This window comes from Venturia canescens, chromosome 1 (assembly GCF_019457755.1).
Source record: "Venturia canescens isolate UGA chromosome 1, ASM1945775v1, whole genome shotgun sequence".
Classification (NCBI taxonomy): domain Eukaryota; kingdom Metazoa; phylum Arthropoda; class Insecta; order Hymenoptera; family Ichneumonidae; genus Venturia; species Venturia canescens.
In genome coordinates this window covers 29,308,813-29,331,695 of record NC_057421.1, presented here as the reverse complement: position 1 = coordinate 29,331,695, position 22,883 = coordinate 29,308,813, and the positions used below count along the sequence as shown (strand labels likewise).

The window sequence follows — 22,883 nt, the reverse complement described above, 5'->3', positions numbered from 1 at the left end:
TAAAAAAAAGACAAGGAGAGAAAGAAAGAGAGAGAGAGAGAGAGAGAGAGAAGGGTAGAAGATCGAGTCGACGGGTGGTGCAGCTCGGTCATGCGATCGTGGGCCGTGTATTTTCGCAGCAACTTTCGCAATGCTTTTTACGGACCAACCACAAAACTACAAGTACGTTGTTCGCGTGCCACCGTTGTCCATGCATGGTTAATCCCCCTTCTCCCGCCCCCTTTTTCATACATGGACTGACACTAATACAACCATTCATACCGATATACAGGGCCAGGGTTATTCTTATATTTTCATATTTATATATGTATATACGTATATATCTACTTGACTTACGAGAAAATGAACGAGAAAGAAATATAATGAGGAAAAATTATCATCGTATAGGCACGCCACCTTCGTTACTCCACAGTATTACTGGCTTATCCACAAATCGATAGAGTGCAGTGAAAAGAAATTACCAAGAAGAGAAAAAAAAATGAAATTTGAGTGTGTAATGTGTCTCCATGGCTCCGGGACACGTGTTTTAACGACATTCCTTCTCCATGTCCCATTTTTTTTATAACCTCGTAAAAGTTACGGGCACAAGTCTAGTGTCGAATTAATTCGATCGTGTGATAATTTTTTACGAATAAAATATAACTGCGAATAACTCTAGAGGCGAGTTACTGTACTTCATTTCAAAGTTCTTCAAAAAACCACCGTCAGAATCGTTTTTCAAGCTTCCAATTATCATCTGGAAATTGGGTCATCGTGTGTCTGCGATCATTCGCTGGGTAACAAAATTCATGAATAACATTTTGGTGATGAGGATAAATTTATACTGCATTGTTTCGGTCCAATCCATAAGATTAATTAGTTATCGGTAAAGTATATAAATTTCTTGATGTAATCGACGTGTTCCGCTGGAAAACTTGATAGATTCTGCATACCCGTAATCGTGACGTATAACGATCCTGATTAATATTTTCGAATTTAGCATACAAATGCACGTGAACTGTGATGTTGTAAAATATCTCGTGAACCTCCGTGCTTCGATGCTGGACATTGATTCACGATGCCGACATGTGCATCCGTCGCTCTCTCTTTCTCTCTCTCTCTCTCTCTCTCTTGCTACACGAGATATGGAGAATGAGACATATAGATTCACACTATGGTGTTATAACACTCTCTCCCTCTCTCCGTTATTCGAAGCGTGTAGAGACCACACCGCACGTCTCTGTTATATACGTGTTATACCAAGCCGATTAATTCTGCCGGGGAAATGCCCGTCGGCAGCGATAATGCAACTATTATGTTTGTGGTTATCCTTCAAATCGTAGTTGGCGCACTTAAACCCTGCGATCGTTCTACCATCTAGGATAATACTCCAGGACCATCAAAAGTTTTGAACATCTCGGGGTTAATGGGGGAACTAAATATCGTTTAATGTCCTATATACATATACATTTGCACTATGAGAATGTGTGCAAAATGTTGGGTTTATTGATTGCTAATTATTCTCTTATTGAAATGGTAATATCTGTTTTTACTTTTTAATGTAGGCGTAAAATTTAAAATTCAATAAACAGAAGGTATGGAAGAGAAACGTTTTATATACGATAAGAGGTCTCGTAACGAGAGGACTGCATTATTTCCCATTTCATAACACCCGCGTTTCATACTTTCATTCGTTGTAATGCCATTCGATTTTGGCACATTTTTTGTCCAATATAGTCGCTCAATTTGTCATGTCTTTTCAATTTCCAGGTGCCCAAAACGTTCGACATTTTATGACAGAGAAATTGGATCGATGGTTATAATTAAATATATTGCATTTATGAGACTTCGCCTGATGAATTTTGGCATAAAATTGTGGTATAAATTTTTAGATATAAATGAATGAGTGTTTGATTGGGAACTGGATATGATACGTAAAAGGTGGAAAATTTGTTACGCCAACCGTGGAACATATAATACAAGAGTAATCGAGCTGTTAAAACTCGCAGTACACATACCATATTGCTTTTATACTTCTTTCAGATATATTCTGATGAGCCGATTATAAGGATAAAAACAAATAAATTATAGTGTTGAACGATGCTAAAGACAGCATTCGCGTGCTTGTTGTATACATAGAGTTTCGGTCTTTCGTTGGCGCGACCTAGTAATCAATTTTTCTTCCCGGACGAATAATAACTTCGAGAAAAGTCAAATGGCGCCTTCGCTGCCTCGGATTTAGGGATATTACCGGTACAAAGTTTGACGAGTTTTATTACAGCTGCTTCGCTGTACTCAACAACCCGAAACTTTTGCCCCCAACCCCCGACTTCCTTGCTTTGGTTTCGTACTGCAGTGAATAATATGGAATATTAAAGTGCGGTGTGTATGTACAGTCTAGAATACATAGTTACTATGAAGCTTTACTACATAACGCTGAAAGTATAGATAAAGTTGAATTTCAAAATTCAGATTTTTGCCTGCTTCTTTCTAACGGTTTATTTACTTTAAACTCTTTCCTTTTTTACGCATCTCTCTCTTTTTTACGCATTCCTTTGGACATACGGACAGGTGATTACCAGGTTTGAGTTCCACATTAAAGAGTCCAAATTCGTATCACTTTGTTCTCTTATCATGAATGAATTTGAATCCCATTGAAATGATGTTATTCATCATGAAAATTATACCTATAGATGTTTGAATGTGAGATGGATGGATAAGAGGGAAGAGTTCGAGAATTCTTTCCAGCTACTCTCATTATCCAATCACGACCTTTCATCGGCTATAGCAAACCTCCGAGTCTTTCTAGAATCTCGCTAGCTGATCAGCTCCTTTCAACACTCGTAGATACTGTGAATTCACAGATATAAATATCCACCGATTACAATGTTCGATCGCCGTACAGAAATTTGATTCACTGGACAAAGCTCTACTAGTTCGCAACTCCTTGTCAGAAGCATAATTTTCTCCTTTTCGCCACAGAATCACTATCGTTGATCTGTAAATACCCCTGCAATTCAACTCGCTTTGAGAACAGTGCTCGATATTATTGTATTACCTATCGCGTAGTGCATCCCTTGCAGTTTTTTCCTCTCAAAGCAATCTCTGGGGAGCTTCTACGCAGTCAAGAAACCCGAGTGAATGAGTTAGTCTAATACAATTTCGAAGATCTCTTCTATTCGTGCATTTTTATGAGTCTCATCGACAGTAAGACAGATGAATAACGAGTTACGAAGAAAGAGTTTATTTTTCGATCATGATACCAATTATCTCGGTGCTGATAAAAAAAAAAAAAAAAAAAAAATACGTATACAATAACTGATAGCATCTATATTTGTTCATCATATTCGAGTACATGAACTCCAGCGGCTGTTGCATCTTCCTACGTGTGCCTATATTTATATTCAGAAAATGTATAAACTCTATTGCAATTTTTCTATGGATATCAATCTCCTCGTAAAGTAGTACTGAATTCTTTCTCCATCCCAGTCTTACTTTATAAGAAAATGCAGGGCATATATTTTCGACCAAATGAATAGGAAGAGAAATGAAGAAGACAGAATGTGTATGGGGACAAAGATAAAAGGAAAATGAAAGAGATAGATGCGACGATTGAATCTCATCTAATAGTAGCATCCTGTGAGGACTTTGAGATGAAACCAGGATGGAATGAGGAAGAGAGATAACTTGCATATTGCATTCTCGATACCCACTGTAATCGGTGAACTAGTCTATAGTCTCGGTTCTTCATTCTCACACCCCTCACAAGGCCACGCAGCATGCTTTTTCCACCGAGTCCCAATAACCTCACTGCCGTTTCTACACTCAAGTCTACCTGAGCGGAGCCACAAATTTCTACGTATGAAAAAAAAAAAGAATGTTAGGGAGGAATACATTGAGAAGGAGAGCAACACAGAGGAAGGGGGAGAGAAAAGAAATAGAAAGATATGAACAGAGTACCTGTAAAAATGACACGTATATAGATCGAGAATTAAAATGGAAGGGCGGAAGATCTTTTCTCGTGCTTTATTCACCCTACCATAACTCGAGACAATTCATCGTCACAATAGCTCCTTCTCTTTTTCTGTTTCTTTCAACTCCCCCGACTGCTAAAAGCTACACTGCAGTATAATTATGAAGAGTGTTACGAAGAGTTGTGTCTTCGTGATAAGTCGTTCACGTTTTCTCGTATCTATGTATTTCTGTATACATTTTATTAAAAGCTAAGTCGTGATGTTTCACTCTTTTTTTAAACTGCAGTACTTGGTAGTGAGATATCTGGAGAAATAATAGAGCCGAGTTTATGGTGAGGAAAAAATTAAAAATCAGTTGATTCTGATTCCACACAAAAGTGCTTTGTAAAAGCTGGTTTTATAGATGCTATAATTAATCTATTTAATGGCACTATTAACGAAATAAGAAAATACAGGAATGTGTTCAACATGAAAAACATTTTCCGCTCTTTTTATTAGAGTAGCTTGTAAAATTTTTCCAATTATGTAGTAAAATGCGTATGTTTATTACGATGTGAAATCGCTAATTATTATGAGAATTTAGCTTCGTTTTCACATCTTCGATCACTTCTGGATACGCCTTATTTGTTTGTATGATTCCGAATATCCGCTTGGGGTGTTGAACATTTTTTGGCGAAGATTCGTGAAACCATAAACTGAGATATTTATCGAATAATATAATCGGGTAATTATGTTAACACGAAACGCAGAAGGCAGGGTCATCAGTCGGCTAATTTCGTTATCTCCCGTCTTCCGACGGTATCTCAATCGAACGGATAAAGAGATTGGGTTTCTTGAGAATAACGAACCAGAAAAATTTCGAATTCCACTTACAATCACCGTTTTCCCAACATACTTACGAGCGTTCGGAGCACGCAGTCATCACGAAAAACAAATTGTTGAAGATTAGCGTTGCGTACGAAAGAATAGAAAACCTAAAAAAAATATTACAAATCAAAATCTGTTATTATCTGAACTCAGTAAACTGCGGCATATGATTGTCTTTCAAGTTTAGATTTCCAGACTTGTTCGAGCACAAAAGTCCCCTTGAGCGAATCTTCTTTGAATTCGATAACAAACATTTTTTTGGGTTCGAAACTGGAATTTTATTCAAATGGAATATTATACTGAAAGATTTTTGTATTGGAATGTTATGTTGCCCCAGATTTACGTTATCACCACAGCAGAGCTCGTGGTTGAGAATCCTGTTTTTTGCTACTTCTTTTCCTGCAATATATCTTACCTCAACGGCTGTTATGTACATCAATATGTATACATATATAGATCGAATACGTAACTCAAGGTAGCGTCTGCGGCTTCCACGTAAACGGAAAGCTTAAGGGGTAGCGAGGCGAGTTGTTCTCCTCCATAGTCCGCGCATTCGCTATACATCAAGACAATAAGTGCCATTAAGATAACGCCCTGGATACCCCACTTTCACAAAAGCTTCCTGCAGCCCTTCTGCGTGCTTTCCTCTGGCACGTCCTCCTCATGAAATCTCAGTTTCAACCCGTAGCTCTTAGTAATCGAGAATTCCATTTGACTCGTCGAGTTATTTTTATCCCCGAAAACAGGTTGGCACGAGTGTTTCTGTTGTATATGTATGGTAGATCGAGTCCTCCTTGATATTTCTGAGAACCATGTGATTTTCTAAGATTTTGTGACCGCTACAACTATTCATTGCTTTTATTTAGAAAATTTTTCTATTTCATCATCCCATGACCTTCTTTCACCTTGTTTTACTCTAAATCTGCCGCATCTCGGAGCCATTCCACTAGCTAAACACTAAAGAAAAAACTGCCTATTCAAGAATATCTGTAACAGCACTGTATCCTTTCTAATATTAAAAAAAAACGTTCAAATTCAGTCGACAAGATCGGAAAATTCATCAACTATGGATATTGATTGTTGGAAAATGTCTGGATAACATTTTGGTAAACTGCAGAGATAATCGAGGACAACAGATTCTTTCATAGATATATATGTACATATCACTGTTATTTTCGAGATATTATTGTGATCAGCACGCTGTTTCACGTCGCTTTCTCCTCCTCGCTCTCCCTCGTTCCTCGTGTCCTGTTTATCGTTCAATTCAGTCCGTTATATATATCTTGTGCTGAGAGGAAGCCAGGATTCGATTGGGAACTACAAAAGTTCCAGCATTGTCAATAGCCTGATACGCCTCCTTAATTATGCAACTTTGAAGAGACTATATTGAATATCTATATGAATACAAGCATGTGTGAAAAGTTTAGTATACGGTACACGTAGAGACAGTGCCCTAGTGAAATCGAGTTTACGTACTTCCCCCATCATCAGCAGCGAATACATCAAACTATTTATACAAATGCCGCACATGGTTAGGGAGAATACTGTATTGAAGTGTACATTAGAATTCGACGAAAAGCCAAATTCGGTCAACAGTCTGTCGCTAAAGCAGAATTTTTGGAAAGGAAAAAATCGTTCTTCGAACAAATGCGTGAGATTTATCATACCAAAATACCTACGGGATGTTTTCTTTCTTATTGGGGTGTTCTCGCTTTGCCACTTTTCTCGAAATAAATGAAAGTATTGGTTCGATAATGGCTTTGGCAATTGCGAGATAATCGTGGAAGAGGGAGATCCGAACGGAACGTGTGGAAAAACGGGATCGGACAAAGAATGAGAAGCCTGTAAAAATACGAAATGACTCATCCATATCGATATTTCCAGTCCAAGTATATATACATTCACAGAAACTACCAGAGAAGGAACTTTTACTCATTTGAGTTAAAAAAAACCTGCCTGGGGGCCTTAATTGCTTTTCGGAAGTGGCAAGAGTTTAATGGCGAAGCATCCAGGCATCTTGCTCAGAATCGAAAATACGATGTGTTCATCTTCGTATATCACTTTATTATCATGTGCTCGTAAATCTTCCCCCACAGTGTTGAAAGACAAAATGAAGAATAATGGAATTATTTTTTATTCGAGATTAAAGTACGTTCGTTTTTGTATTTTACTAACAAGCGCATTCAATATTAGTCCACAATATCCAGTTACGTGTAGTTTTTCTTTTTATCTTCTGTCAACTGTAGGCTACGTGCATATTGTATGTAAGCTACATCAACTTGTGTTATGGGATCCGGGAACACGCTTCCTTCGTTTTTGTTGTCTTAGCAATTAGCCATCTAGAACCTTTTCTCTCTCTTACTTTCTTGATGTCTTTTTCCATCATATATAAGAATACTCGCCGTAACATGAGCGAAGAAACACTTCTAACACCCTTTTTTATTTCGACCGGTTTCTCGATGATCGTCCTTGACACGAAGAGCCTCTTTCTTTTTGCCTCATCAGTTTTTTTGGTGCACTTTTCAGTCCCTCGTCTCTTTCCCTTTCGCATTTTCTTCCCCCCTTTTTACTCTCATCTCGAGTGGATAATTACTTTTCGTACTTGGAACATTCTTTTTCACCCGAAGTAAACGATCCCAAAGCTAAACCCCTCGGAACGTGAATAGTCTCTCAGTAAAAACGAGGCACGGTGTTGCGATGTTTTTCCACCGTGTCCTTTAACACATGTCGATCAGTTTCACATTTTCCAACACCAACTTTTTACTTCACTTCTTTCTCATTCTGTAACATTCAGCCGAGTTAACCTAAAGTTTTTACAAGTTGAGCTTTCAACGCGAATTCGAAGTGTTTAGGTAGACAAATACTCCGTAAATTGAAAATGCCTGGTTGAAGTAATTAGCGACTATAACATTCTTCTTATGTAAATGGCTGAAGCATCAAGAGAGGTATTTTTGCTGCGTTCATGTTCCTCAAAGTTAGCACCCGAAAAGGTCTGTTTCTTTTCTCCAACACGATGCAGCATGCACATCTATACGTATTATAAATAGATATATACTATACGTGCGCTTGTTCGCAAAACGACCAACGTGGCCCAGGTCTACTCGCATTATATCCGATCGATAAATCTGTCGGCCACGTGGCCAAGTCACGACGCACAATCACTTTGATTTCTTATCCAACGTTCGGGTAACCTACTCCCCTGGGCGTAGCCAGTCTTTTATTACTCCGTCGGTCATTTCTTTTACTACCTCAAGGAAAAAAGCATTTGTGTATATAGTACACAACATGATATAATATCGATTGACTAAGTTTTAGGCATACCTCGATGATCATCTAGACGTTGTATCAACCCCCTTCGACCTCATCTTTTTCCAGGTAGTTTCTATTTTCATCGACAAATCGCGGTACTGAGAAACTTCAACCTAGTTATTTATAAGTTTCACATTGTCCCCTGAGATTATTCATAGTTCACAGAAGTTCATTCGATTTCTATGTATGCTGACTTTGACGATATGTCAAGTTGATTACATGAAGGGGCATGATAAGTTGCAGTTTTATAGAAATGTAATGATGTATTGTCATGCATCAGTGTATTACCAACAACCCGTAGGAACGACACAAGGTTCGATACATATCGTCGCACACTGCTTACCGTCTCAGCTGATAGGAAATAATAACTTTATATATCCCATGACAATATAAACGTCAGTTCGAAAGCACGAAGTGAAGCCGGAAAATTATGGTGCATATATCCAGCTGTGTTTGAACTCTAGATGCAAGTAAAGTGCACACAATTCCATCCAGGTCGTGACTGTTACGTCAAATATTCTTTGTGACGTACATTCTGCCGTAGTACGTCATCAGGGTAGTTGTAACGTTTTTATTAGATAAGTCTATTTGTTGAAAAATAACTTTTTAATTCAAGAAAGGACGTATGAATCGTCAAGTAAATGTAATTTATTATCCTTTGCATGTTTTCGGTATTGGAGGTCAGATTTATTCAAGATTGGCTTTGTACTTGGTTCAAACTAGAAATTTCCTCCAGAGCCCCTCAGTCATTACCTCAGTGCCTGTGATGATAATTGGAACGAGCGTTGTAGGTTTTTCTTTATATTTGACACGACTACGGTAATTCCCCTGGAACGATTTTTCTCCCAGACTAAGATGCAGTAAGAGTAGTCTTATATATGAACTCATTCTCATCACCGTTGAAGAATAAAAAGAACGTAACCGAAAGTGGTAACGATTTATAAAAACGACCCTCGCTCTCGTGGGAAAAGGGCAAAGACACGTTAGCGAACACACGCACATGTCAGCGAAGTAAATTTCTGCAAGAATCATCATCATGGATGCTACGATTGTGTGCGCGTAGTACGTGATCAAATCTTACGACAATCATTTTCGGAGTTGTATTTTAGGGTGCGTCGTTCGTTCTCAAAACGCAGGACGAGGATGGGTGAATTGGACTTCCTCACGCTTTTTACCAAAAGTATCATGCCTACACGCTTTTTTCTCCTTGACATTGCTGTTCTAGCGAGCTTGAAAGAAATGAATCTCATTCTCATGGGCTCCTGGGAAGAATTCAAGTGTTTGGGACATCACTCAAAATGCGAACGCTCTTATATCATAGGTCTCGCAAAACTGAGCTCATCCTTCCCATTTAATCATACACGATAGAGAAATACTCCCCTAAATATTGGTGTAGAAAGTCTCGATTTTTCATGCCCTCATAAAGAACTCGTTAGTGGATAAGCTTATCTTCCTAAAAAAAAAACGTTACACTTTCTCGACGCGATATCATGGCGATGGGGGAGTGCGTGGTCTCCGGTAATATTTTGATCCACGATACTCAAACGTCAAATACTACGACGAGCGGTGCGTGCCAACTCACCAAGAATAATCCGCGATTCAATAAACTGTAGAAGACTTCCAATTTGTCATTATACAATTCCTCACGGAAATTCTAGTGTTCCGAGTCCTCGAGCGTTTCTATCGATCTTTTCTTCATTGTTTCTCCCCCTTTTCTCTTTGTCGCTTCGGCTGGTATACTCGTTTTTGTTAGATCGATATAGCAGAGTACTCCCGAACCAGAATACGATTGCTCCTCGTCTCTCCTCTTATATGGGTATGATTTATACGGGCTTCTAAATATTGGAAGCGAGCCAAGTATATAGTCGCTTTTAAAATCGGTCTCGCCACTTTTCTGCCTTTGGGAATGAGCGAAACCACGACAGCAGAGAATCGGTCGCATATATACGTATACTCATGCGGGTGCAGGACCCTTGACGTGCCCCAGTTTACGTGCCATACAGTATAGAGTATATTTATATGAAAACAAATCAATGAATATACGATTGTAAGAATCGAAAAAGAATAAATAATAATTCTCGACCATTCTTCGGAGTTCAAAAAACTTTTTCTCCGTCTGCTCCAGTTTCGAGATGATGGAAAAATTGTTTGATTTTTCATCCTTCGAGAATGATTCAATCCCAAAGTTTTCCAAATCCATAATTTCATAGCACATACGTATTCTGAAGCGATTTTTAATAATTCGTCATCGTTGTTTTCTAAATTATTTTACAGAACGACACGATGCAAGTTGTTTGGCAATATCATGCGGAAGAGCCAGTATCAGTAGCCGCAGGACTTCCGGAAGACGGTACGGTAAGAGGCTCGCGTCCTCTTTACCTGGTACAACGAGATTCCCAACCAAAGCGTACGTCGCGGAATCAGGAAGTTCCTCCACCCCTCGAGACATGGGATGTCTTGAATCAACAGGTTAGTAGTTTTCTCTTTATAGTACTGTCGCGAAACGCGAGTCAAAACGCTCATATACGGAACGAATATGTATATTTATGTATCTCAGCATATGCATGTAACGTTATGTAATGGGAAAAAGTAATACGAGAGGAAACGAGAAAAGAAGAAGGAAAACCCTCGATAGCCTTGAGCGTAAACTTGTATTGCGTTCCATTTCAATTTGAAAGCGTACACAATTTTTGTTTTTCCATTTTATCGTTTATAAAACGTGTTCGATATGAAAGATGAAATATTTGACATCCCAGTATAACGATCGAATACGTTTGTACGTCGGTCCAGATACAAATAGAAAGCATACAATCTAAATAGAATCGACAGGTCTTTCAGAAATCAAAATTTCGTGAACCGCCCTTTCGTACAAATAACACTAGTTCGGAGTCAGATTCAGAGTCTGAATCGCAAACAAAACTTAGATTTAAATCACTATTGGAGGGTTTTGCATTTTTTACAATAGCAAAAATGTGCCGAATTAATCTCAAATAAAAGAATTAAATATTGTTAACAATATTTCGGAACGTTACTCATTCTTTTGACTTGGAATTCACTGTATATGTACATATCTGTACACATAGTATGTGTGTGTATTTCTACCTTCATTGCATTAATGTTACTACGAAATTCTAGTCACGTTACGGATTATCCGTTGAGCACCGTAAGCTCTATCTTGAGTTTACGTGATGGCGTGAGATCCACGACGTAAAGGAGTTACACATACAAAGTAAATATTGGATCTTCTCCCATTCTCTCTCGTTCTTCTTTCCCTTCGTGTATAACGATTCTCAGCATCTATTTACATCGCTGAAATTGTTTTCCAACACGAAGGATGCGAGTAGTAAAAATGCTGAAAATCTCAAAAAACTTGAAGTTGACCGCAATAATTAATGTTTTTCAATTTTCTGAATATGTTAGTTTCGATTTATTGCATAATGAAACAACTATGACGAGAATTTACTCACCTCGGAGAGATAAAAATAGAGAGATTTCGGCGAATAATGGCACAAAGTGAGTTGGCAAGCAACAAAATGTATTAAGAAAAAAGTCCTTTACTATTGACACGGCAATTATCGTCACCGATGCTTCGGACACGAATATATATTCGAAAAGGTGTAAGCGCGGCTTCTACACGCTAGATAAAAACTACCACAAACTTTGAGTTTGGCGCGTGTACTGTTGTGTATTTATCCACATTTAAAAATTCATACATCTTCATTTTGCGGCACATTTTTTCACATGTCCACTAGGGAATAAAGTCCGATGTTTTTGTTAAATTGGCTCATAAACACGCGTCTATCGCACCGATGGATAATAATAATGGGTAAACAAATAAACATTAAAATAAGTGATAACAACTTATGACTTCAACTATAACTGTATGCTACGCGTTCTACTTTTTTCGCCCACACATAACACACTTTCCGCGCTGCGAATAGGACACGTCATACATTGAACTGAGGAGAAATGTACAGAGAACTTTGTCGTAATCTCGAAATCACTAATTTTGTCGAAGCTCGGTATGGAAACTGTCAGCTTATGGCTTTGTCAGAGCTAACACACTTTACACCCTTTGCCTTTCCCCGCTTTGCCTCACCCTTCTAGATTGTTCCACAAATATACATTCGAACACGTACATGGTTGCTGTCTCGACAAACTTTGTACGAAAGTACGTGTTGGCATATAAACTCGTTACAGATATTCAAAGCCTTTATATAACTCAATATACAGGTGGATGTGTGAAGGAATACACGTTATGAGGAGTGTATCGAAGCTGCTCCTCACCGTATGTTATTTTTGACAAGATAAACAATTTATCAGAGGAATCTTAAAAATCCTGATGCATCAATGTCATAAACATTTAGTGACATTCAAGAACACGCATGTGATAACAAAAACCTATCCGGGACACTTCGGCAAAACCTCAAATTCAATTGAATACCAGACATTGTGTTTTTTCTTTATTAGTGATAACAATATATGGTCGGTGCTCAGAAGATAATTAAAAAAGTATCAAAGAGACCCATTGTCTAACTTCCTAGGGAATAAAACATTATACAAACGAGTAAAAAATGGAACGTAAAGTTGTAGTGTGATGTTTGATGCGACAATTAGAAAAGTAATACGTTTAAACAGCAGACATTTTTATTCGGTGGTTTATCACGATCTTTCATGAGTTCGGTACCCTGACACACGAGAATGAGGAAAAAAATAAAGACTTATAAATTTGTGTACCGAGTTTTGAGGGTTTCCATAATTCTTATCACTTTTATATAACGGTATGCCAAATTCGTCTTCCAATCACGTTTTTCACAACTGAACTTATATTCCAGCATCGTGCTCATCGCCGGTGTACGTTACAGCAACGGCGGACCCTGTACGTGGAGTGATCGTGCATATACGATATAACAGTTTTGCTACGTATAGATAGTACGCGAAATTTTCATCTGCTAGGCAATCCGTGGCTGAGGGTACATACACGCGGGAAAGCCCGATAATTGAATTCAAGCTTCGGTATTTGGTTTTCCGGTGCCATGAACATCTCGTTCGAGACTTGTCCTCCTACCCCTTGCTCACTCTCTACGTGTACTTTCGGAATAGCACGAGGTGACTCGGTCTCGTCGAACTCGTTCACGCTTCGCTAATATCGCGTCCACCGAGTTACGAATCCCATGTAGACCACTAATATATACAGCTATACAGACTCGTATATTTTTGTAAAACATTTGAAATATACATATATCCATGAATAAGCCACAACATACTGTGCCCGAAGCCTCGAGAGGTTGCTACGTGGTTACCGAATTAACCATGTTTTTTTGTTACGAATCCCCTATAACTAAAATCGATTTGAGAATGAAAAACGTTTTCAAATTCGTGTTCCAGGTAAAATTGCCTTCCGAGGAGGATACGCTGCTCTGGTGTCAGGTCGTTGAAATGCCAAGCATTGCTCACAAGCATCATGTCGTCAAGGTAAGAATTTCTACGGGCTTCTCGACCTTCCTAAAGGTTTCCTGTACCTCCGTTAACTCATTTCTAGTTACAAGGTTCCGTCACACCGTAAATTCAGATCCTACGCTTTTTTCTTCCTTCCTTTACCTTTCTTACATCTTCATGAAAATGTCTGTTGCAACTCTTACGTGAACACGTAACGTTGTATATCTGCAAAGTGTCTCTCATACGTGATTCTGTTGCTTCAAGAGCTTGTGTTTCGATGTAGTTTTCCGTTAGGCAGGTATTCTCCCTGTATTCCCCCGTTTGGGAAAGTCTACTTTGCCACCTATCTGGATCTCGAGTCGCTCATTGCACGTGACCCAACTGCTCGATGTGATTGCATTTTGTTTTTCATTCTATTCGGAAAGCACATTGATACCAAATCGAAAGAAAGAGGGACAGGGAATTGAAGAATATAATAATGAAGCATAGGAAATAAAGTTCCGACCACATGTCGAGAATCCAATACAAAACCACTCATTTTTTACAGTACGAACCAGTCATACAGCCAGGTAATCAAATTTATCTGCATCACATGACGCTGTACGAGTGTCGCGGTGACTTGTTACAATTGAAAGAAGCAGCGAAGACGAGCGGAAGCCCCTGTTATGGACCCCTTGCACCAGCTCTTCAATGCAATACTATGGCTGCTACTTGGGGTTTGGGCTCGGAGGTAAGACACGCTATTATTTTATACTATTCTCTATTCAGGCAATACTCAAAACTCGCATCTACATATTTCATACAACAGAGAATGCAGTCTAACTATTATGAATTCTTTTTTCGAGAAATTTACTTGTTTTTGAGAAACAATCTTTTTGAGAAATCCATTTCTTTATCTTCCCGTTGGCAGTTAAAGATAGTCCTTATAATTCCGTAATGCGTTATGTAACCGTGAACTTTCCGTGATCGTGCAGAAGGGTTGAATTTATTAATATATGGCTGTACCGCGTAAACCGGTTTTGAAGCTGTCGCGTTACTATTTCAAAGAATGTCTGCACAGTATTTTCAGTTTCCCTACGAAGAGCAAGAAGTTGCCTGAAATATGCGACCTCTTGAGTCGCGATAACCATTCTTGTACAATTCAATTGCAGTTTATTCATGTTGTCACGGCATGTACGACATTTGACCTCGGATTCGTTATGGAATTGTCGACGAACCTGCCAAATTGAATCTATCGCGATTTTTTTTCGTGTATCTTACTCAATTTACTATTAATCATATAGTGCACAAAATAAAATTAGAACTTTTGAAAATATTTTAACAATGAGTGCCTAAATAGAAAGGGAATATTTTCCATCATAACAATTTTAGTAATTAGATTATACATTCTCTGGAATTTATCAATACTTCGCATACGCCGCTAAGTTATTATGACACTAAGCCAACCGGTTGACTTTAATTATATTATTTAGGGCTTTAATTATCCACCGGAAGCCGGATACGCTTTGGACCCTCACACCGGGCCGCATTATTATATGCTCGAGACGCATTATACGAATCCCCAGCTCGATCGTTTCATAACCGACAGTTCTGGTCTACGACTGTTGTACACGAATCGTCTTCGAACTCACGACGCCGGGATTTTGAGTGTGGGTATCGATCCTAACTGGCGGCACATCATACCACCAGGTCAACCCCAAGTGGTGTCAGAGGGTCATTGCGTAGCTGACTGTACCCGTCAAACTGTTCCTGGCAGTGGTGTAAACATGTTTGCCGTCATTATGCATACTCATCAACTCGGAAGGAGAGTCAGGTTGAGACAAATAAGAGGAGGAGAAGAGATGCCACCCATCGCATCTGATACAAGCTACGATCCAAATTACCAGGAGTACAGAAGATTGCAGCGTCCCGTAAAAGTTTATCCGGTGAGTGTCATTTTTATTGAAAGTGCGAAATTTTCACATGGAAATTCTTGCTTCATTCATTTTGGAATAAAAAAATTGACCACTACAACGAATTATGGTTCGATTCTGTAATAACACGTAATCATTTTTCTTTGACTGTTCGCAGGGTGATCATCTGATAGCTGAGTGCACGTATTCATCCGAAAGTCGTAAAAGTATGACACTAGGAGGCCTCACAACCAAAGAGGAAACGTGCTTGGTATCCGCCTTGTATTATCCACGAATCGACCTGTCACTCTGTTACTCGCTCCCTTCATTGCCAACAGTACTTCATAGCCTCGGAATCCAGAAGCTTTCGCAGTAAGTCCTTAATCTTTGTGCGCTAATATTCTATTATATTTTTATCTATTGTGCATCATGCCGACGTAGTTTCGCAGTATTAGATTAATGTCGAGCCGTTGATGATGAGGGCTTCGAAGCAGGCCGATTGCCCCTTTACGAGGCCAATCATCCTTGCACAACGACGTATCTCACGATCAATCTCAATTGGCTATTAGCCTCCCTTCGCACGTCGGTCATAACAACTACGTAACATCATTTTTTATAAAGAGGACACTCCGCCGGTTTAATACACAACGTCCTACGCGTCAAACGTTCATCTCACCACTTATCATGTATCGGGTCCACCAGCCGCGACGATAACAAGTCAAACATACTTATATGGAAATCAATAATTCCCAGTCATTTCAGTCCTAATTGAGTTTGGTTTTGTCGCTGTGGCAAACAATTGTATGAATATTTATTTCTCTTGCTGTTTTATTTATCATTTGTTTGTATTCATTGATAATTAATTCATTCATGAGTAGTTATTGTACGAATATATAATATCATCCGATATTGACGGAATCCCGAATGCATTCAACATCTTTTTGTTTTTCAAGAAACGTAAAACTTCGATTTGTTTCCCATAAAAAAACAAGCAGAATTGTAACATCGCTGCCACACAATATCTAGCATTTGAAATGATAAATTGGTTCAAAGTTTTATGTGTCTTCATATCGTAATGACTTTGAAAATGTTACTTTTATGTAACTTGTAAAAATACTAGCCGAAAAGTGGTTCTATGATTTCGGAAACCGAAGAAATCAATGATGAAGTTTAGTCTAATGTAGCGAAATCGTGATGGGTTCGCAGGGGAATGGCGCCGGTTATAATTGAAGAGCCACCGGAATTGGCGGGTATGACACTGGAGGAGCGCCTAACAAGTTACAACTGGCAGGAAAGCTTCCAGAGTTTCCGGGAAGCGACACATCGCGGTACATTTAAGCCTTTGTGCTCGAGTACGAAGGGTGAATTGTTGCCCAGTACCGATATACCAGAAGCTCACTATCCTAAAATCCAAAGACCATACAAGGAGACGGTATTGCCATGCGCTAAAAAGACAATCAGAAACAAACTCTCGAGGTTATTTGGTCAGGATGGAGATCTGGGAACACCGGTCGACCCAGACAGTGACGAAGCGAATGCAATTGAACGTGGACAGTTGGTGCGTACGAAAGTTTCACGAAGCAGCGAGGGACCGGTGGCTGGAAGTTCTGGTGTCACTACTGTATCGATAGTGCTTTTATTGCCAATTATTGTAGCTGCGATCAGGTGAACTAATATTCATCAAACTTGTTACTCGTGGTGAGTCCAAATTTAATTTTATCCTTTAGGCCCCTCTTGTCTCCTTCCGCGAATTGCTACTCGTGATAAAAGTCAAACCCTCATAGGAAAATCCCCAAAAAATATGTCTGGTAGGTCAAAGAACAATCATCTTTAGTCCGGCGAGTTTTTCAAATAAGCGTCAGTTTTGGCAAGCTTACATGTTACCCGTCGTTTATCAAACTTGCGACCTTCCAACTTCGAGAACTTTGGAACTTGACTTCATGCACACAAACATATGCCCGTGAGTCATTGATGTCCTAGATCGCGTTTCATTTCGTGGATTTTATGTGGATCGTGACAAAGTCTATAATAGACTTGTTTTTTCCTGATTGAAAGTGCTACTTTTAATGTTTCTTCGACTGACTAATCAGAAGTACTCTTTAGAATTTTCTCATCCGAACTAAGCGACATCCGCGAGCAAATCCGATTATTTCACGAAAAAAAAAACCAAAAAGAAAGGAATACCACGCGTTGTAGGGTTTTCTCGCGAAAAATCACGATCGAGAGGGAATGAGGAGTTAAAGCGCGAAGAAGTTAAATCACCATGATTTAACGTTTTGGCTGTTTATAATGCGTGTCATAGGGATAATTGTTGTCTAAAGCGCTGATTACCGTGAGCTTTTGTGAGTGCCACGGACATACGTGAACGGAAACGTAAACGACAAGACGTTAAATTAAATAATGCGACCAATTGACGTTTCGTGTAGTTCGTTGTCATTTGAAAGCAGCACTTTCGGTACGAGCTTTCGCGTTGTTGACGAAAATCGTTCGACGTGATCCAATCAGTCGAATAACGAGATTTTCGTTCGCGTCAGCTTGTCAATTGCAGGATTCTGTATATTTCGTTGATTAGATCATTATTCGAGTATAGACCTTTTGTCGAAACAAGCATTGGTCGATTTGTGACCTTGGAATCGAACAAATCACTCATTATTCTATTATTTTTGAATATTTTTTTTCTATTTTTTGTTTGATCACAACGATTTCGAGAGAAAACAAATGAAGAAGATTCAGAAATCGAAGTTCGACAACTCGGCCAACGCTTGTCGTGCGACTGTTTTGTAATATTTTGTACAGGTTATTCAATGTAAAAACAATACACATCCACACAGACACACACATACTACACATTGTTTTATGGTTTTAGAGCTTAACGAAATATTAATTAACGTAAAACAATAGGATGCGATTATTTATTTTTTAATTAAGCCTATCTATATAAATATATATATATTATATATAAAGGAGCACACGGTTATAAATGGACAGCGAGATTATTTCGGTGGAAGGATTGAGGAAAAGCAAGATATGCGGAGAAGAATGAATTGAAAATTTATTTGCAGTTTTGCGAAATATCTTTTGTCAAATGCCGTTGAAAAAAGTTGTATAGATTGATACACTTGTATCATTATTGATTTTTTTTTCTAAGAAAAAAAAATGCTAAACCTTATGCATTTGGTCATTTGACACGAAAGCTCGAGAAACTTTTTTGTCAAACCGTCCTCGAGTATTAGCTTCGTTGTCGCAATCTTGTAAACGAGTCGGCTGAGTCCCAAAAAATCGTCAACAGAAGGAATATTAAAATTTCCAAAGTTTCGGGATCTTAATGTCCATTTCTATGGTATGACGACTGATCATTCTCTACATAGCCTTGCACCTAGTCGTTTCATCCGGTTGAAAGAGAGGATGAGTGAAAGTGAGAACGAGTGAGTGTGTGTGTGTGAGAGAGAGAGAGAGAGAGAGAGAGAAAAAAAAGAGTCGAAACAACAAAAATTGCGCACTTTTTGCATATCTACATTTACGCGAGCGCATATAAAAACATTTCTATATACACATATTATGGTCCAGGCGGGGTTTACCTTAGTTGGACAAAATTTATGCACCGAGCAATCAACTTCGGAGTTACGAAAATTTCTTTCAATCAACTCTTCTTCGTTTGTCTTTGTTCCAACGAAATTATTTCATCGAATCAAGAGGTAAAAACACAATCAACAAGTTATCTTGTTCACACGTAATTTATTTTCTTGAAATCAACGATAACGATTCGTTTTTATCATCTTCACTCTTTCTAATCCAATCTCTGAATCATCGACTTTTGATGTTTAGACACTGCATAGCTGCGGCAAAATTAAATGCGAAATAAAATAAAAACTTGACGATTTCGAGCAATTTTGACGTAGCCGGCTAATCGATATAATACGTAGAAATATTTTACAATTTAATACGATTATTCGTGAATGTCATAGAGAAATCTGTGTATGTGTAGTTTTGTAGGGCAGTTATCTGGCTGATTTCAATGCAACGGCAAGCAAACGATACGACGACAGCACTTTGAGAATTCGAAAAAAGAAAAAGAAAAAAATAACAAAGATTTAACATCTCGTTCTTGAGTTGCTAAAATTTTGTTATAGGTTTCAATTATTTCTCTCCATTTCAAATACCAACCCATATTTTTTAATTATTTATCTAGGTTTATTCTTTGAATAAACTTCTAAAAATACGTTCAACAAGTTCCTTGCAACGTCAGGCTCACTCAAGAAAATGTTTAAAAAATAAGAAAAAACGGAACATGCCAGCAACTGCCAGTGATATATGACCAGAACAATCAGCAAAGTGTCGCACACGCGTTATTCTCGAAATTAAACAAAAAATCGCGAAAAAAAAGTTTAAAAAAAGTAAAATCCATTTATTCGGAGTTTAACGTGCATAGATAGAGGAGAGAGCGAGAGAGTAAAAGTGGATGAAGCGTAAAGCAAAGAAAATGATTTAATAAGAAATGAAAAAGCAAATAATAAAATACATAAGTCATTTAACGATATCAAGTAAAAGTATTTCAAAAAAATTTGTATCACGAGTCACGAAATTACGTTTATTTTTCAGTTATCGACAAAACTTGGTTTCGCCGCGAATTCATTTGCACAATTGTTATTATTAATATATCATTAATAATAATAGTAATTATAATACTACTACTAATAACAATAATAATATGGTACATAGTCATAATTTTTTGTTTACTAACCAGAAGTAACTATCATACGCCGGAGTCAAATAACCCGGACTATCCTATTACGAGATTAAAGCGTGATCAGTGTGACGCGAGTCAGACTAACGAATATTTTTCATCTAGTACGCAAAAGGGAAAATGTTCTAGTGGAAAATGAATCAATAATTAACGTTCCGATCGAATGTATGATGGAGCAACGCGGGGCGATCTATGCGCCAGCCGAGATTGACAGTCCAAAAAAAAAAAGCAACACACAAGTTATGATGTGAACGCGGCGAAACCAAGAACTGCGAGCTCTGTATGTATATCGTTCGTAGGGATATATAATAAGACGGTCGACGTTTAACACGTCCAGCGCCGTTTCAAACGAGTCGCAAAGAGGAAAGATTGCGTTTTTGTATGCTTGATTGTGTGCGAGATAAATATCGACCGATAGCTTGACGAATGAATTATTAAATATTATGATCGAACGATTGTATGATTAGCAAATGTGTGTAAATAGTAAAAAAAAAAATTCTGTACATAGTTATAGATTTACATACGATCCGATATAGTCATAACCGGTTTTCGTCACCGATTGAGGGATGTTATCCCAAAAAAGAAACACGAATACACAAAGACCCAGTAAAAAAAATCATCGAGACGGACAAACTGTGTCCGGTCTCTTATAGCGTTATTATTTACTTGTATTAAACGAGGTATAAAGGAGGATTGAAAGAAGAAAAAGTAAAGTTCAATTTCACAAGAAATACACGTACCGGCCGATTAACCCTTTCGATAATTTCGTAGATTATCCCTTAACCACCAAAACTCATCTTTTTCCCTTCTCCGCTAATCTTCACCCTTTCGTTGTCCTCGATTTATACCTACTCTCGCCCAGCAAAATGAGGATGAACAAGAAAAATGAAAACTATAAATGATAACTAAACGCTACACTATCATCTACACTGTAACAAAATGTATTATATTTTATATATATAAATATGTAAATGTTTTTCTAAATAGTGTGTCATTCTTTTGTCACCCCGAACCACCTGCTATTCCTCCAAATTTCATTGCGAGAATCATGGATTCATTATTGAGAGATAAAAGGTGAGTGCATTTTCTTAATTTTATACCTGCAAAGTTTACTTTATCAGCAGTTGGTTGTTGCAAGTTCCCTGTTAATATAATTTAAAAAAAAAGCATTCGTGATTCGCGACTAACTACAATACAAAATTTTCACTCGTATCGATCGAAGGACGAAGACTTCACAATGCTTGGGAATGGAAAATTCTTTGAAATGAGACGAGAAAATACGAGAAATGATGATCATACTGATGATAATGATTCATTATGCTTCAGCTACCTGTAAGCACATAAATCAGTCACCTACCCTCGCACCTTGAATTCTCAAAGTTAACATTTTTCCATACTTCTTAACCGATTGTAAAAAACTTTTGTCAGCCCACGCAAGACGATGACAAAAATCGGCTAACAGAGCTTCTTTGTCGGCGGCCTTATATTGAAATGACGATAATACGGCAACAGCGCAACTGATCTGTGTATAAGCATAAGACACGTCTTTCGAGGTAGAGTACAACTTTCTCAACTTTATACGTTTGACAAAATTTGATCATGCTTCATTAATTAATCTTGCAGTACACAAATAAATATTTATACAAATAAATGAGATTTGGAACGTAGTCCCCTCATCAGTTCCCCTGTAAGTCTACACTAATCTTACTTTCAGGGAAACATATACCAGGTCAAATGAATGAAGTGAAAATGATATTGTCGTAGTTCATTTTATAAAAAATGTATGAGGAACAGGTACAGGTAAGCTTGTTCCGAGCTGCCTTCGTTCAGGAAAAAATGGAAAACTACCGGATTCTAAATAGATACGCATGTTCGAGACAAGGGGTTGTGATATCGATCGGACTCTCCGAGCCTGAAGAATAAGACTTGTGTCAGATCTCAGACTTCTCGTAAGATAACCTTATCCAGTATATACATGGAACTAACGCATATCATATATATAATACAGATGCAATCTCAAATTCGCGCTAACGAGGTACCCGATTACATCTCAAAACTTGACTATCCCTCTGCGGTGTTCCATGGGCGAAACTCGATGAAACTAACTGCCATCGTTACTGCTTACTTCGTACACGGCTTGGAAATACGCTGCCGCATTTCCCGGTGGATTTCTCTCTGAAAGCAGCCCGATTTCTATGCACATATTCACAGACACATCCTCATATTTAATGAATGTGTGCGAGGGACAGCTATCAATTAATTCTTGGCTAATCGGGCATATCTAGAGACAGCATTTTTCACGTCGCCGTAATGCTGGAACGAACTATGTCGGTACAGTCATACACATTTGATGATATATAGTCAAGCAAAATATTTCGGAAAATGTATTAAGACACAAGACGATAAGGATTGAAGCGTCCTACGCACAGATCATTCGTGCGTGATAGGCAAAAAGTAATGGTTTCGGCTCAAATAGTTTGCAAAATTTTTTCACGCTAAATTCTCTTGAAACGGTAAGATTTTTAAGTCTTCCGAAAACGCGCGTGGAAATGAGGTTGTTAACCGGATTTATGTTAAATAAATTTATTCCAATGAGGTTAACTGAAAAACCAGTTACAGCATTGCTGCGGTTGAACCAAGTTGTTTGACTTTCACTCTCGTCGTAGGTGCAGTAATTAG

At 38.2% G+C, this 22,883-nt stretch overlaps 1 protein-coding gene across 1 annotated transcript in view; it reads left to right on the top strand.

Moving 5' to 3' along the window:
- Positions 1 to 21,188, top strand: part of olf413 (DBH like monooxygenase olf413) — a 161,319-nt gene extending 140,131 nt beyond the window's left edge. The window contains exons 4-9 of the mRNA XM_043422091.1: positions 10,404 to 10,598; positions 13,518 to 13,604; positions 14,116 to 14,298; positions 15,041 to 15,493; positions 15,639 to 15,832; positions 16,667 to 21,188. Coding sequence (XP_043278026.1) covers positions 10,404 to 10,598; positions 13,518 to 13,604; positions 14,116 to 14,298; positions 15,041 to 15,493; positions 15,639 to 15,832; positions 16,667 to 17,129 — 1,575 coding nt within the window. The 3' untranslated portion in view covers positions 17,130 to 21,188. The remainder of the gene's footprint in view (positions 1 to 10,403; positions 10,599 to 13,517; positions 13,605 to 14,115; positions 14,299 to 15,040; positions 15,494 to 15,638; positions 15,833 to 16,666) is intronic.
- Positions 21,189 to 22,883: the final 1,695 nt, after the last annotated feature.